The 12,798-nt window shown below is 40.8% G+C and overlaps 2 protein-coding genes across 3 annotated transcripts; both read right to left on the bottom strand.

Annotated features, from left to right (window-relative positions):
- Window positions 1–550: 550 nt before the first annotated feature.
- On the bottom strand, window positions 551–6,927 carry slc25a1a (solute carrier family 25 member 1a). The gene is made up of 9 exons (XM_074186871.2): window positions 5,530–6,927; window positions 5,095–5,202; window positions 4,893–4,992; window positions 3,583–3,721; window positions 3,409–3,493; window positions 3,218–3,322; window positions 3,016–3,131; window positions 2,127–2,200; window positions 551–2,051 (listed from the first exon to the last, which is right to left on the bottom strand). The coding sequence occupies exons 1-9, from the start codon at window positions 5,777–5,779 to the stop codon at window positions 1,937–1,939; spliced, it is 1,092 nt and encodes a 363-aa protein (XP_074042972.2). The 5' UTR covers window positions 5,780–6,927; the 3' UTR covers window positions 551–1,936.
- Window positions 6,928–7,017: 90 nt separating this feature from the next.
- Window positions 7,018–11,131, bottom strand: LOC145554809 (F-box only protein 39-like). Of its 2 annotated transcripts, XM_081615358.1 has the most exons (6): window positions 10,386–11,060; window positions 9,432–9,603; window positions 8,668–8,976; window positions 8,299–8,523; window positions 7,296–7,472; window positions 7,018–7,214 (listed from the first exon to the last, which is right to left on the bottom strand). In XM_081615358.1, exons 1-6 carry the CDS (start codon window positions 10,808–10,810, stop codon window positions 7,092–7,094), a joined length of 1,431 nt encoding a protein of 476 aa, XP_081471484.1. In that variant the 5' UTR covers window positions 10,811–11,060; the 3' UTR covers window positions 7,018–7,091. The 2 variants fall into 2 exon arrangements, with proteins under 2 accessions (XP_081471484.1, XP_081471485.1); XM_081615359.1 differs by lacking the exon at window positions 8,299–8,523 and having other exon boundaries at window positions 10,386–11,131.
- Window positions 11,132–12,798: the final 1,667 nt, after the last annotated feature.

The raw sequence follows: 12,798 nt of genomic DNA on the forward strand, positions 1-12,798 counted from the left end.
TCTACACAAGTTTATTATCCTCAAGAACATCAAACTTGAGTCATTGAAATTTTCCAACAGCATTTATGTCATGTGCGTCATGTCGTATTTTGGTATCTCCCATACAATAAAAAGCTTTAAATCTGCCTTCAGTGAGCAGAGTAAGTGCTTACACAGAAATTAAAGAGAATGTGCGCATTAAAATTGGCCATTTTATGAAAAACCAAAACAGCAAACCATGAACAAAACTGTGCAGTAAATGCCTTCTGAAAAAAGAACAAATGACAAGTGACAAAACACCCTTCTTTGTATTCATGTGTAAAGTGTGAAACCTTGTAATTATTGGAACAAACAATATTTAAAAGGGGAACATTTTTTTTCTTCTGTAAAAATTCCACATTTCCAGATACCGTAATATGAAATATCATAAATTCACAATAAATTTCAGTCAAATATTCCTACACGGGCAAGGTTTTAAATATGTAATCAGGAAAGAAGGAGCAAAGGAAGATAAAGTGGAGAAATTACAATAAGGGAGGGATGGTAAAAGAAAGAAAGTAGGACATTGGGGTGGAAAGGTGGGAACAACAAAGGTTAACACTTTATTAGAAGGGGGGTGAATAAGACTGACATGACACTTTCAAAAACATGACAACACCTGTCATGAACATGAATAAGCCTTCATGAATATTTATGACTGTTGTCATAAAGCGTCATTCGGTAAATTATGACACTTTTAATACAAAGTTGACATTATTCAAAATGTCTTTGTTAGACATCTTGACATTAACCAATAAATCATTACTGTTTAAACTTGACCTTTAATAACATAAAGTTACCTAATTTTTAAAGTGCAATCAGTAATACTGTTAGAACAAATTTATATGAGTAGGGATTTCTTCAAGTAAAGTGTTACCCAAGAAGGAAAGTAGGAAGGAAATAGTGAAGGACAGGCATAATGAAAGGACACAAGTGAGGAAAGGACAAAATGGAGAATAAAGAGAGGATTAAAAACACTGAAAGGATTTTGTTCAAGACTTAAAGATCACCCAATTACTGATCTGTTGCATTGAGACTTCTCACTTATGTCAAAAGTCTTTCAACAGATCAGTTCCTAGTTATATCTAGGTGGCAACAAACCTCTTCCTTTTTTAAGATCCTAGCCACACTGAGTTAGTTATTATGTTAGTATAACAAAAGCCTGTCGGACAGATCAAACCAGGGTTAATAAAAGGAACCTTAATGTGGTAGATCTGATTAGAAGAAAAATGATATCAAAAACAGAATACAAAAACAGAAGGTGCTACAATGTTCATGAACCAAGACAGATGTACCACCAACATAAGCTCATATTTTCAGTTACAAACTCACTCCCTTTCGAAACTTGTCCGTGTAGCCTCAGCAGGTCTGCGACTCGCTGTTGGAGTCTAAAAATGTTCATGCAAAGACGAACTGTGGTCAGCACTGGGCACGGAGGTTCACCTTGAACCATCACCTGGACGCTGCGAGCGTGACGGCACCACAAGCAAAGCCAAGAGCTACACAGACTGGTTACAGTGGTTCAAGAAGCTTGCTCAAGCCCATTCATAGCACAGTATGTGGTAAGTACTCAGTGAATCAAGACACTTTTTTGGTTTCAGAACAAAGTGTTCGTTTCATGTCGTTCGCAATACTCCTTTTATCGTATTTCCAACCTTTTATTATTCAATCCTTCATTTAAGTACCTACTTCTAATTCACTTGACGAAAAAACTCTTTAGTCTTCATCGCTGGGTTTAGAGTGAGCCTATGTAACCGAATATGATGCTTAACAGTGTGGACACCGGTCGAGACGACGCGTCATCTGCTCAGGAGAATCCAGACGGCTAAACTGAACTGGAACAGAGGTGTTGTGTTGTGCGTAGCAAGAGGCACTGGTCCGCGCTTCCTCCCGGACCCCCTTTCACATTCATGCTGGTTTACTGCGTTTTCCACACGTTGTTGAGTAGTTTGACCACCTCTTCGTAAATGACAAAGACTATGGCCACATCAAGGCACACGCGGCCAAGTCTGGGAACCGTGCCTTTGTAGAACCTGCAGGGTGTACAAGATTACGATTGGTTGCTAAAGGGGGAGGGACCTCTAAAGGAGTGGCTTCATGGTACTCACGCCTGTGGTCCTTCGTGTTTCAAGATTTGGAAGGCACAATCCAATGTGTTTTTGTAGCGATAGGCCTCTAAACCCTAACATAGATACACATATAAAAAAAAATGTGTTAAGATTTCTTCACAAGCAACAAACTTACAGTGACAACATTCTTTTCTGAGTTCATTCTGGATTTGATAAATGTGGATTTGAGAATAAAATATGCTTAGTTTCTAAGATAGGTCTCTGTACAAAAGTTGATGTCAGTGCAGCAAAGAAAAAAAAACAACTAAATCTGTACCAGAGAATTATTAGCTAATACAAATCCAAAAGCTTAGCAATGCTAGACATCAAGAGGATTCCATTTAATTAGTGCATTTAGTTTGCAGAAATGTGACACAGGTGAATCCAAGTTATGCTATTGCAAGAACTAAAACACTATGGCATGTTTAAGCTGGATGCTTGCCAGGTGGAAAAAAACAATAACCTTTTAGCTTCTGAAATTAAGTTCAAACTGAACTCAGGACCTCAAGAGAATGGAAGTTGTGCTGAAAACAATGTTACTTTTTATCAATCTGGAAGGTGTGTGATTGTTTGCACAAAACATTCAATATATAAAAGGTGAAGACCAGCATGTAAAGAGATTTAAACAGTATGCAGTTCTTGGGGTTTGAAAAACTATATTTTTATGCATAATTATCATTCTCTATTAAGATAACATTGAATAACTCAGACAGTGGCCACTGTGGGGCGCTGCTTTTTGGGTACTGGATAGGAAATGATACTCCTATATATATATATATATATATATATATATTTTTTTTTTTTTTTTTCTTGGATGCATTTTAGAAATGTCCCACCTGAGGTATATTTAAGTAAATATATATAAACTAGGGTTGCATTTGTTTCCTACCTGCATCCTGGTCTTGACGACGTCTAGAGGCGTATTTCCAAAAACGCTGACCGCTCCTGCTGTGGCTCCAAACATCGCAGTGACGATTGGATGCATTTCTCGTCTAGGCTCATCACCTTAGGGGCCAAAGCCAAAAAATGTACGAAAGTGACAACTTATTGATCTCTTATTTCTATCATCTGTTCAGGGAAAATCTTCTCACCGTTGTACCAGTTCCGCAAAGCGTTCATAACGTAGAATCTGATGGCCTGATTAGTTCCTTGTTTGAGCACAGTTGGTGTCAAGCCTTGATACGTTCCCCTCACACCTACACGGGAAAAATGCACATTACTACTACAGACGCAGTTTTGCTAATATACAAAATAAGCAGCTGCTCCAGTTTTGCTGACTCACCCTGTTCCCTGATGATCTCACTGACTCCGTGGAAGAAGCCTCTGTAGCGAGGCCTGAGGGAGCACTGGTCATGAATGAGCTTCACCTTTGTCAAATACAGACCATTTTATCCAGATGTTTCATCTCCGTGACGCATCATAAAACTTCCTGTAGAAAGTGAACGTTTCAACCAACCTTCAGCGTCTCCATGGGGCAGACGACCAGCACAGCCTCTGCTATCCCGGCTCCCAAACCACACAGGAGGCTCCGTTTGTTGTCGAGCCGGCCCGTGTGATCTCGCATCGGATTACTAAGCATTTCAAATGTGCCAAACCTGGGAGAATGGAGACATTTCAGCATTATAAAACAGGAACAGAAAGAAATTAGTACAGAAATGCTTCTTCTTTGCAGATTTTCTAGAAAGGGAAATACCAAAATATTTTGACATCCATCACAAGTTTAGTCACTTTCTTTTTAAGTCAGTCCACACAATGATATCCAAGATCACATAGCTTGAGAGAGGCAGAATAGTACTTTGTCGAGGGAAATGACTCTTAAGGAACTTTTAGCTTCAAAAGAAGAAAAAAAAGTATTTTTCAGACATGATACAGTAAGTTTACTGTAAACTGTCTTAGGTCGGGTGCAAGGATTTGACAAACTATTTGTTTAAAAAGCAGCAAACATTAAAATAAAACATTAAAAAAAAACATGAAGAATGTTTAATCAAGACCACTTCAAAAGACGATAAAGATGTTTGGAAGCAACATATAAAAGAAATACATGCTGATTCATTACTTTTACCTACTTCTGTACTTAATAGCAAATCAATGTAAGATTATACATAACTTTTTTTTTTTTTTTTTTTAAATCAAGCTGGAGTTTTAGAAAAAAATATTACAAAATGCAGAGAAAACTTGAGATATCTGCTGCTGGCCAGAGTGACTTTATTTTCTGATGGCAGTTCATGTGTTATGAAAAATTATTTAATGTGGAAATTTCAAAAACTATAGCTGATATTTGTCAGTGAATCAGTCAGAAGTTTCAAAGGAGGATGGCATCCGTTCAAACCAGTCAGAGATTTAAATCAGGCAGTTTTGTTCATGCTCTACTTTCTTATGTGATTGGTTGATATCAGTATTCTACTAAGGTAAGGGACGTGTGCTTTTCTGGACATTTTCTGACAAATAAAACTGCTGCTGTCAAGGTTCCAGCAGCACATTTTTCTTTTATTGTCAAAGGCTGTTACATTTAGTTGTTAAATGAAAAATAAAAGAACAAAACAAAAAAGAAAGCTTGTATGTGTGGTAAACATCCAGTAAAGAAACCTGATCTGGTTTCTATGTCACTGGATCCGCTTCTCCTCGGTTAACATTTTCCACCCCGATAACCTCTAACGTGTGAAAAAACAAGAATCTGAATTATTTTAGTAGCTGTTTTGCTTTGTTTAAAAACAAAAAAAGGTTCTATGATGTAAAAGCTGCCATGTACAGTGTGCTTGTCTTCACCTGACTGCTGATTTGGGTATTGACCCATAAAGCAGGGAGCTGAGACCTCGGTACAGCCCTCTGAGCCCGTGATCCTGCACAGTCAGCCTCACACAGTCACCTGTCCAAACCCAGAGCAGGACGGAGTGAGAGAGCATCACAAGGCCAGCACAGAAACTCATCCTAGCCCACTGACTCATCCCATAATGCCCCAGTGACCTACCGATCCCTCTGTATCTCGGAGGGTTGGCTCGCTCATCCAGCTGCAGCTGGGTCTTCACATACTCTGTGGGGAAGGTGATGCAGATCTCTATTGCTCCTGCTATGCCACCTGAGAGAGAGATGCAGAACTGCTCCTGAATGTCCTGTTGCCTAAAGTAACTTGTGAATATAGAAGAAGTGGCGGATTTGTAATGTAAACATTTATTGTAAGGATATTTAACATTTGTATGAGGGGCATAATGCAATGGAAACAGGGATGAGGCTACATGATGCAACTGCTGTAGCATCCTGCTTGGCATGGGGCTTTTTTGACCCAGTTCTGCGTGGATAGCTTTAAGGGCGACAGACTGGGATTATACTGTTCTCTCTGCAACACACAAAGAGCAAGTACTACTTTGAAATCTCCAGTCTGAGTTAAAAGAGCCAGAAAATCCACCTGCAAGTATAGCTTTTCCGGGATGAGTGATTTTCCTCCCTCCGATCGCAGCCGCCGCCAGGTTCCGCCTACCCTCGCACAACCTCCGGTGCTCTTTCAGCGACACCAACCCGGTTGTGGTGGCAGCGGAGGCAGCCAGCAGCGGGGATGGGAGCCGCTGATGGAGAGCCGAGCTCAGGCCTCGTCTTCGGGCAGCGCAGCTCTCACAGGGCCCCTCGCAGACAGAGAAGGGCTTCGGCAGCGAGGACATTTCTACGGGTCGGGGATGACTCCACAAAGCGTCGGCACAGGCGGGGCGATGGTCCGGCGGACTGGCGGAGACAATGTGGAGGATATAACAACAACACGGGAAGGCGGGGCACCGGCGTGGAGACGGCGGTCAGGTGATGGCGACGGGCGGCGATCTGCTCAGTGTCTGATTATATTTACAGTCACGTGACTTTGTGAGGATTTTAACAGCCAATGACGTGAAGGATGCTGTTCCGTTAATGTCATGCACTGGGCAATACTAATGTTTTTCTTACGCCAGGCTTGTTCGAAATAAAAATATTGACATTATTTTTGAATTAGTAAATGAGTACAAACTGACATGTTAACAACCGAGGCTTTATCTTTATTAGTTGAATACAAATCCACAACACTAAAAGCTTCCTTCCACTTCACAGGCATGTTCATATGTTTTACAAAATTCCTTGAAATGTTATTTGTGGTTACAACATGATAAACTGTGAAAAAGAAGGAGGGTTATGGATAGTTTCGCAATACTTTTCCAAGATATAATTGACAGAATAAATACATTTTGGCAGGTTTACAACATTAATAACTAGTAGCCAGGACTAAAAGTCATTTTGTGCTGTTTCCACCTTTCTTCCCTGGCAGGAATTTTTGCAGCAGAACTGATTGTTCAGTGGTTTGATGTGATCATGGTTAAGTTAAAGTTTCAGAGGTTTTTTTGTGTGTGTATTTGTGACCTTATATACTCAGCAAATGAGGAAGCATTGACATGTCTGTTGTTGAAATGTGTCATTATCATTTAATATGGTGGGCAATTATTCAAAACAGAAGACTGAAAATATATTCAGCCATGAAGGAATTAGCAAAGCAATCAGTGGAGAGTGTGTAAGGATTATAAGGTGTTGTACTTAAGAGCTTAAAACTAATACAGCCTGTATTCATAATAGACCAAAATCAAATGAAGAGGATTAAAACTACAAAGAAGGCTCACTCTCTTTCTAGTCTCGCGCGAATCCTCCGAACAAGAGTTTATTTCCATTGGCCCTTAATCTCCGTTACTTTAAATAGAGCTTCCCTCATGTCAGAGCAAACACAGTCATAACATTGCTTGCTCCCCCTTTACAGTGAAAGTAGGTCAGGGTTTCTATACAACCCCAGCTCACCCAGTCTCCTGGAGAAAAACAAAAACACACCCATATCACCCTGACAAGCTGTTTATCATTTGGGTGGTTAAATGAAGAAATAGATGTCCTCTATGCTTCATTCACTTTATTTTTGCTTTTTAGGGAGCTTGTGCCTTGTTTGGTGTTAAGGCACACTTGAAGGTGTCATATGTAGGGGCAAATGACTGCCAGGAACTGTAGCTCAGGAGGGTAACAAAAGGGAGATAGTATTTCCATTAGCTGATCTTCCTGCTCCTCGATGTTCTCAACCATTGTGTAGATTCTCACCTGCAATGCAAATGTACTATATTATCTTTCTCTTCACTGAATCTCCGTAGCTTCACTTGGAATATCTCCCTGTTTTCTTACTTTGATCTTGTTGAGCAACATCCTTTTAGTCATCCGGATGTGCAGGAGCCGACTCACAGTGGAGATCTCCAAGAAAGCCCAGACTCTCAAATCTACGAGGCACTCACACACATTAACCAACTCCAGAAGCTCATCATCGAGTGACTCGCTGCAGTTGCTCAGGTCCAGCGTTAGATTCTACAGACAAGAGCATTTCTCTTTGCATTTTTGTCACTGAACACTTTCAAATGGTTTTACGCAGCTATCGTTCTTCCAATGTATTGGAATTTGTCCTCTTGCCTGTTTTTGCCTTTATTTGTTACACCCAAATGTTTTAGATCGCGTACCAACTGGTAATATCTGATAACAATATAAGCAACTGCATTAAAGCAATGATTTTATGAGGAAGTAGAGCTATCCAGTAATTGCAATTATCCACATGCATAAGTTTAACCCCCCAGGGCTACTTACTGTCACACAGAATCAAGTAGTGACAGAACCTGTCTGACAACTTGAAGTAGGCGGACACATCTCAAAAAGCAACAAATGTTAAAGTTTGAACGGCTCTCTATGTGTAAGTACATGGTAGTATAAGTTTAGAGTATTTAATGAGGCATTGTTTTAAAAAGCATGACAATTAGAACGCATTTCCCTAACGTAGTGAAGATTTTTAAAGTTGAATGGTTGAAAAAGAAAACATATTTATATGAAAAGTGGCTTAAGTAAAAAAAAAAAATCTTATGTTTGTTGAAACTCGTGTTATAAGCAATATTTGAATATGTCATAAGCTTTTACTTGAGCCAAACAATAATCAAATACTGACTATAAGCCAAAGGTTGTCAGTAATTGTCTGGATGGCAACATTTCTGCCACTGTCATTTTGATGATCAGAAACTGCAGTGCTTGGGAACAACTTAGCCAAACAACAAGCCCGTGCCCTCTGCAGATTCTGGCAGAAAATTTTGTTGGGAAAAAACAAAGAAAATGTTTGCTTCATGTGATGTAATTTTCTCAGGACTCTGACCTGCAGACTGTGTCTATACCAGGGTAGAATGGTTTGGAGCAGAGGCTTGGCACTGCAGTTCTCATCTATTGAATAAAATGCAGTCATGTTGTACTCCACGAGTGGAATCTCGGGCAGCAGGATCCTCACCAGCTCATGTGTGTCAACGATTTGTTCGAGTGTGAGTCTGACTTTTAGATCTGGGCTGCTGGACACCAAAGTGGCCCATGAGTAACCATACACCACCTTGAAAGAGATTATTTAGCGCTTGCAGTTTAATCATCTTTTATAGATTCACGGTAAAACATGGATAGGGCAGTGTCTTTGGACTGACCTAGTTCACACAGAAAACAATCAATGACACATTAAGTGTTTTTTTGTCCTGCTTACCTGTTGATGTGGCTCGTTCTGAGTGCAGTACAGTGAAAAGCTTTCCAGGAAGTTACCATCTCTGCCATAGTTGACCCTTCTTGCTCTGATACTTTCACTGAGAGCCAGCAACAGTTCATCTGACAACCAGGAGTAGCTAAGAGCCAGGTGGGTGAGGCTTTGCAGCTTTTGTAGCATTTGAGGTATACTGTTATTAAGCTGATTGGGCACAGTGGCAGAAAAGAAACCCCTTAGATCCAAAGAAGAGAGGCTGCAGAAGGGAGAGAGGCTTCTTTGATTTTGTACTATTGCAGAAAGCAGCTCCAGACCCTGTGGGTTAAAAGAATTGGGAAATAAACCAGATTCAGGTAAAACTATTAAACTAGTTGTTATGGCTGAACACAAATTTAGTGGTGTTTGTTTGTCATTAAATTTTGCCTGTGAATTAAGGTCACTCCTAATGTGTTGCTTTATTATTTTCTCGGGTGAGTCACTTCAGTCAACCCGATGTGCTTAAAGATTAAGGTAAAGGTAATTTTATTTATATAGCACATTTTCAGCAACAAGGCAATATAAAATGCTTATGACCATGTATAAACCACATATTAACCTCAGCAGAAGTTAATATGTCAGTATTTCAATGAAAAAGTCAAAGAACATATTCTTTTTCCCTCCATCTCCTATAAAAACATTGGTAGCTTTACGTGAATGTTCCAATTCACTTTTCGTTTTTGCTAGATGTTTCTCGTAAAGTATTTACCTTATTTGGTATCTTTCTACATTACCTGCTGGGTCTCTGTCCGTATTCTGACCAGGCAAATGTTTTTAAGTCTTGAGGGACCTTCTAAGAGGAAATAAATGAGTTTGTTGACTAAAGTATTTCTGAGCCCTTGGCCCCAGGAGGAGCGGTCCAGCTCCAGCCTTACAATAGAGAGGGACTTTAATGGGGCTTGAACTCTGTGAAGAAAAAATTATGTTCAATCTCATGAATAAAATATCTTTGGAGAAAGATTTCAGATTGCAGATTTACACTTAAAGTTGCACTATGTAACTTTTTTAAAAATATACATGTATTTTACATATTTTCTTAATATGTGTCTGTTTTACTGTCACTATAGCGTGACAGCATATTATGAGACTGAGAAAAAATTGAGCTCCTCTGTCTTCTGCCTATGATCCTGCTGTCATCTGCACAGATACTCTTCAGAAACAACCAATAAGAGAAAGGAGGAGGGTCTTTGCGATTTTAATCACACTTATGTACGCACTGCTCACACCTTCCCCCTTCCTCTCTGCTATGCTACATCTAGTTCACCGCTAGTTCAAGCTTGTTAAAGCTAGTAACCATGGCCACCGATGATGGTGGATAAACAGTTTTCCTGGAATGGCAAGTTCCAGGAAAACTGGAATTTACGAGTTTTCCTGGTAATTCCCAGAAAAACTGGTAACTGGAAAGGTTCTCGCCATTAGGACATTGAGCAACACATACATGAGGCTGATTGACAACGCCAAGACGCTCCCTCTGGCTCTAATTGGTTGTTTTTGGTTGAGAGTGGTGCATTTCTTCTGACACCAATAGCAGCTCAAGGAGGAGGTGAAGGAAACCAATCTTTCCATGATTTAACATGAGACACATTGTCTCATGTTACACTGTCACAACACTTTTAGTAAATATGTTAAAAAAAAACATATTTTTGCGAACGTTACATACTGTAGCCTTAAGATGCATATTGTTTTACCTGACCAATGTATTCAACAGCCCACAGATGGTGTTATGCAGACGCTGGGCCAACACAACAGATCTTGGAGGACACACGGTCACCTCCAAGCTTTCCAAGAAGACTCCCAGATTGTCAGCATAGCCCACTGCTGATAAATGTTCGGACTGCTTGTATTTAGAGAGACGGCCACTGAGGTGAAAGGAGCGGCAGCGCCAGAGACAGGGCAGACGCATGATTTTGTGCCAGTGATGACAAACCATAGATGCCCTGCTGCGATCACCATCAGAGAGATATTTGAAGATGTGTAGCAAGCAGACATCAGGAAGCATCTCCCACTCACCTATCTCCTCAGTGTCACGGCTGTCTGAATACACGGTCTCTTCCCTCAATTCGTCAGAGGAAGTACAATCGTCCTCCGATTGTCTATCTTCGTACTCCTCCATGGTTTATCTGGATTTCAAGATTTTAAACAGCCTGTTGTGTCACAGTAGCAGCTAGTAGATAAAGGTTCATGTGCTAATCCAGCTGACGATAAACATTAAAGATGAAATCCTGACACTCAGGAGCTGTGAGATAAAACCTGAATGAGCCCCAACTGACAGAACATGCAACTTAGTGAAGTACTGTCTGTAGAACCCTCTGGTTCCGCTACATCACAAGGACCCAGTTCTAATATCAGTTCCACATTCAATTGTATTAATTCAAACAGTTGAACTAATGCAACTTCATTCTAAAACATGCTTTATACAAGGTTCAGTTGGTTGCTTGGTTTCACTGAAAGGTTGTCATAACAACTACACCCAGATTTTGGGCCTGATCATAGTTTCTGGCTGTAAGAACTGAAACTGCCTGCTGACTCTTGATCGTTCCTCTTTAGCTCTTCGGATCTTTACTTCAGTTTAGTCTCTGTTCACCTGGAAAAAGTTATGGTAATTCTCGGATGGGTTCAGAGTCACCTGGTGACATCGTTATGTAGAGCTATGTGTCACCTGCGTATCCATGGCAACTAATCTTATTTCTTGTTATAACCTCAGCTAGCAGGACCATAAAACTATCAAATAGGAGGTGTTCCAGGATTGAACCTTCGTGTGACTTCTGCCCATTCCAATGAGACGATATCTACTTTCTTTTAGTAAGATTAGAACCAATGAGTACTGGGCCAGAGAGTCCGACCCAGCTCGACAGTAAATAATATCATCTCAAGGTTAACAGTGTTGAATCCTTCACTGAGGTCTAACAGTACCAACACTCTAGATCTTCCACAATATCATGTGGATATCACTGAATACTTTAACACAGGCACTCAGTACTGTGGTTAGCATGGAAACTGGACTGAAAGACGTAGAAGCTGTTGGTCATTGTTAAAAAGCTGTTTAACTGTGTTAATTTGGGTTCTTCAAGGTTTTGGCCTGTTGTGGATCATGGTGACTCTCCATTCTTTCTTGTGCTCCGTTCCTTTCATGCCCCGACTCCTGTGTGTTATTTCTGTGATTACTAGTTGTCTTCTCTCATCTCCTCTGTTCTGGTCTTCTGCTGCAGTGGTTTTGGGTTGACTGCTTTCATCTGGTTGATTTTGTTAATGACCTTTCCAGTAGCTTATCGTTTCCTTGTTGTCAGATCCTCCCATTACCTGCTTTATCTGTGACAGGCCTGTTGTTGCTCAGGCTGTTGTCTTCACATACCTTCTCCAATTCCTTTTGTGTCTCTGTGAACTCCTGTAAGTTTTTTCTCAAATAATTTCACCATAAATATGAGACTGCTGTTCTCCAGTCTACACCGGGGACTCATTCCAACAGAACAAAAAGTGGGGGGAAAAGTAAGTTTTTAAATATTTGTATACATTTATTAATTCATTTTTATTTTTTAAATGAAGCTCTCACTTCCTTATGTAAGATAAAGCCAAAAGCAAAAAAGTTGACTTTTTTTGAAAAGTCAGACTGGGATTATACTGTTCTCTCTGCAACACACAAAGAGCAAGTACTACTTTGAAATCTCCAGTCTGAGTTAAAAGAGCCAAAAAATCCACCTGCCAAGTATAGCTTTTCCGGGATGAGTGATTTTCCCCCCTCGCACAACCTCCGGTGCTCTTTCAGCGACACCAACCCGGTTGTGGTGGCAGCGGAGGCAGCCAGCAGCGGGGATGGGAGCCGCTGATGGAGAGCCGAGCTCAGGCCTCGTCTTCGGGCAGCGCAGCTCTCACAGGGCCCCCCGCAGACAGAGAAGGGCTTCGGCAGCGAGGACATTTCGACGGGTCGGGGATGACTCCACAAAGCGTCGGCACAGGCGGGGCGATGGTCCGGCGGACTGCCGGAGACAATGTGGAGGATATAACAACAACACGGGAAGGCGGGGCACCGGCGTGGAGACGGCGGTCAGGTGATGGCGACGGGCGGCGATCTGCTCAGTGTCTGATTATATTTACAGTCACGTG

This window comes from Poecilia reticulata, chromosome 14 (genome assembly GCF_904066995.2).
Source record: "Poecilia reticulata chromosome 14, P_reticulata-male-v2, whole genome shotgun sequence".
NCBI classification, from domain to species: Eukaryota; Metazoa; Chordata; class Actinopteri; order Cyprinodontiformes; family Poeciliidae; genus Poecilia; species Poecilia reticulata.

Bases quoted from the DNA above. Each gene is read 5' to 3' on its own strand.
- LOC145554809 (XM_081615358.1), bottom strand. From the start codon at position 10,810: ATGGAGGAGTACGAAGATAGACAATCGGAGGACGATTGTACTTCCTCT. The intron at 9,604-10,385 runs GTAAAACAATAT...TTTTCTTCACAG, and splicing joins CTGTTGAATACATTGGTCAG to AGTTCAAGCCCCATTAAAGT. The intron at 7,215-7,295 runs GTAAGAAAACAG...TTTGCATTGCAG, and splicing joins TGTTGCTCAACAAGATCAAA to GTGAGAATCTACACAATGGT.
- slc25a1a (XM_074186871.2), bottom strand. From the start codon at position 5,779: ATGTCCTCGCTGCCGAAGCCCTTCTCTGTCTGCGAGGGGCCCTGTGAG. The intron at 3,132-3,217 runs GTGAGAAGATTT...TTGGCCCCTAAG, and splicing joins TTTGCGGAACTGGTACAACG to GTGATGAGCCTAGACGAGAA. The intron at 2,201-3,015 runs GTAGGAAACAAA...TATCTATGTTAG, and splicing joins TCGTCAAGACCAGGATGCAG to GGTTTAGAGGCCTATCGCTA.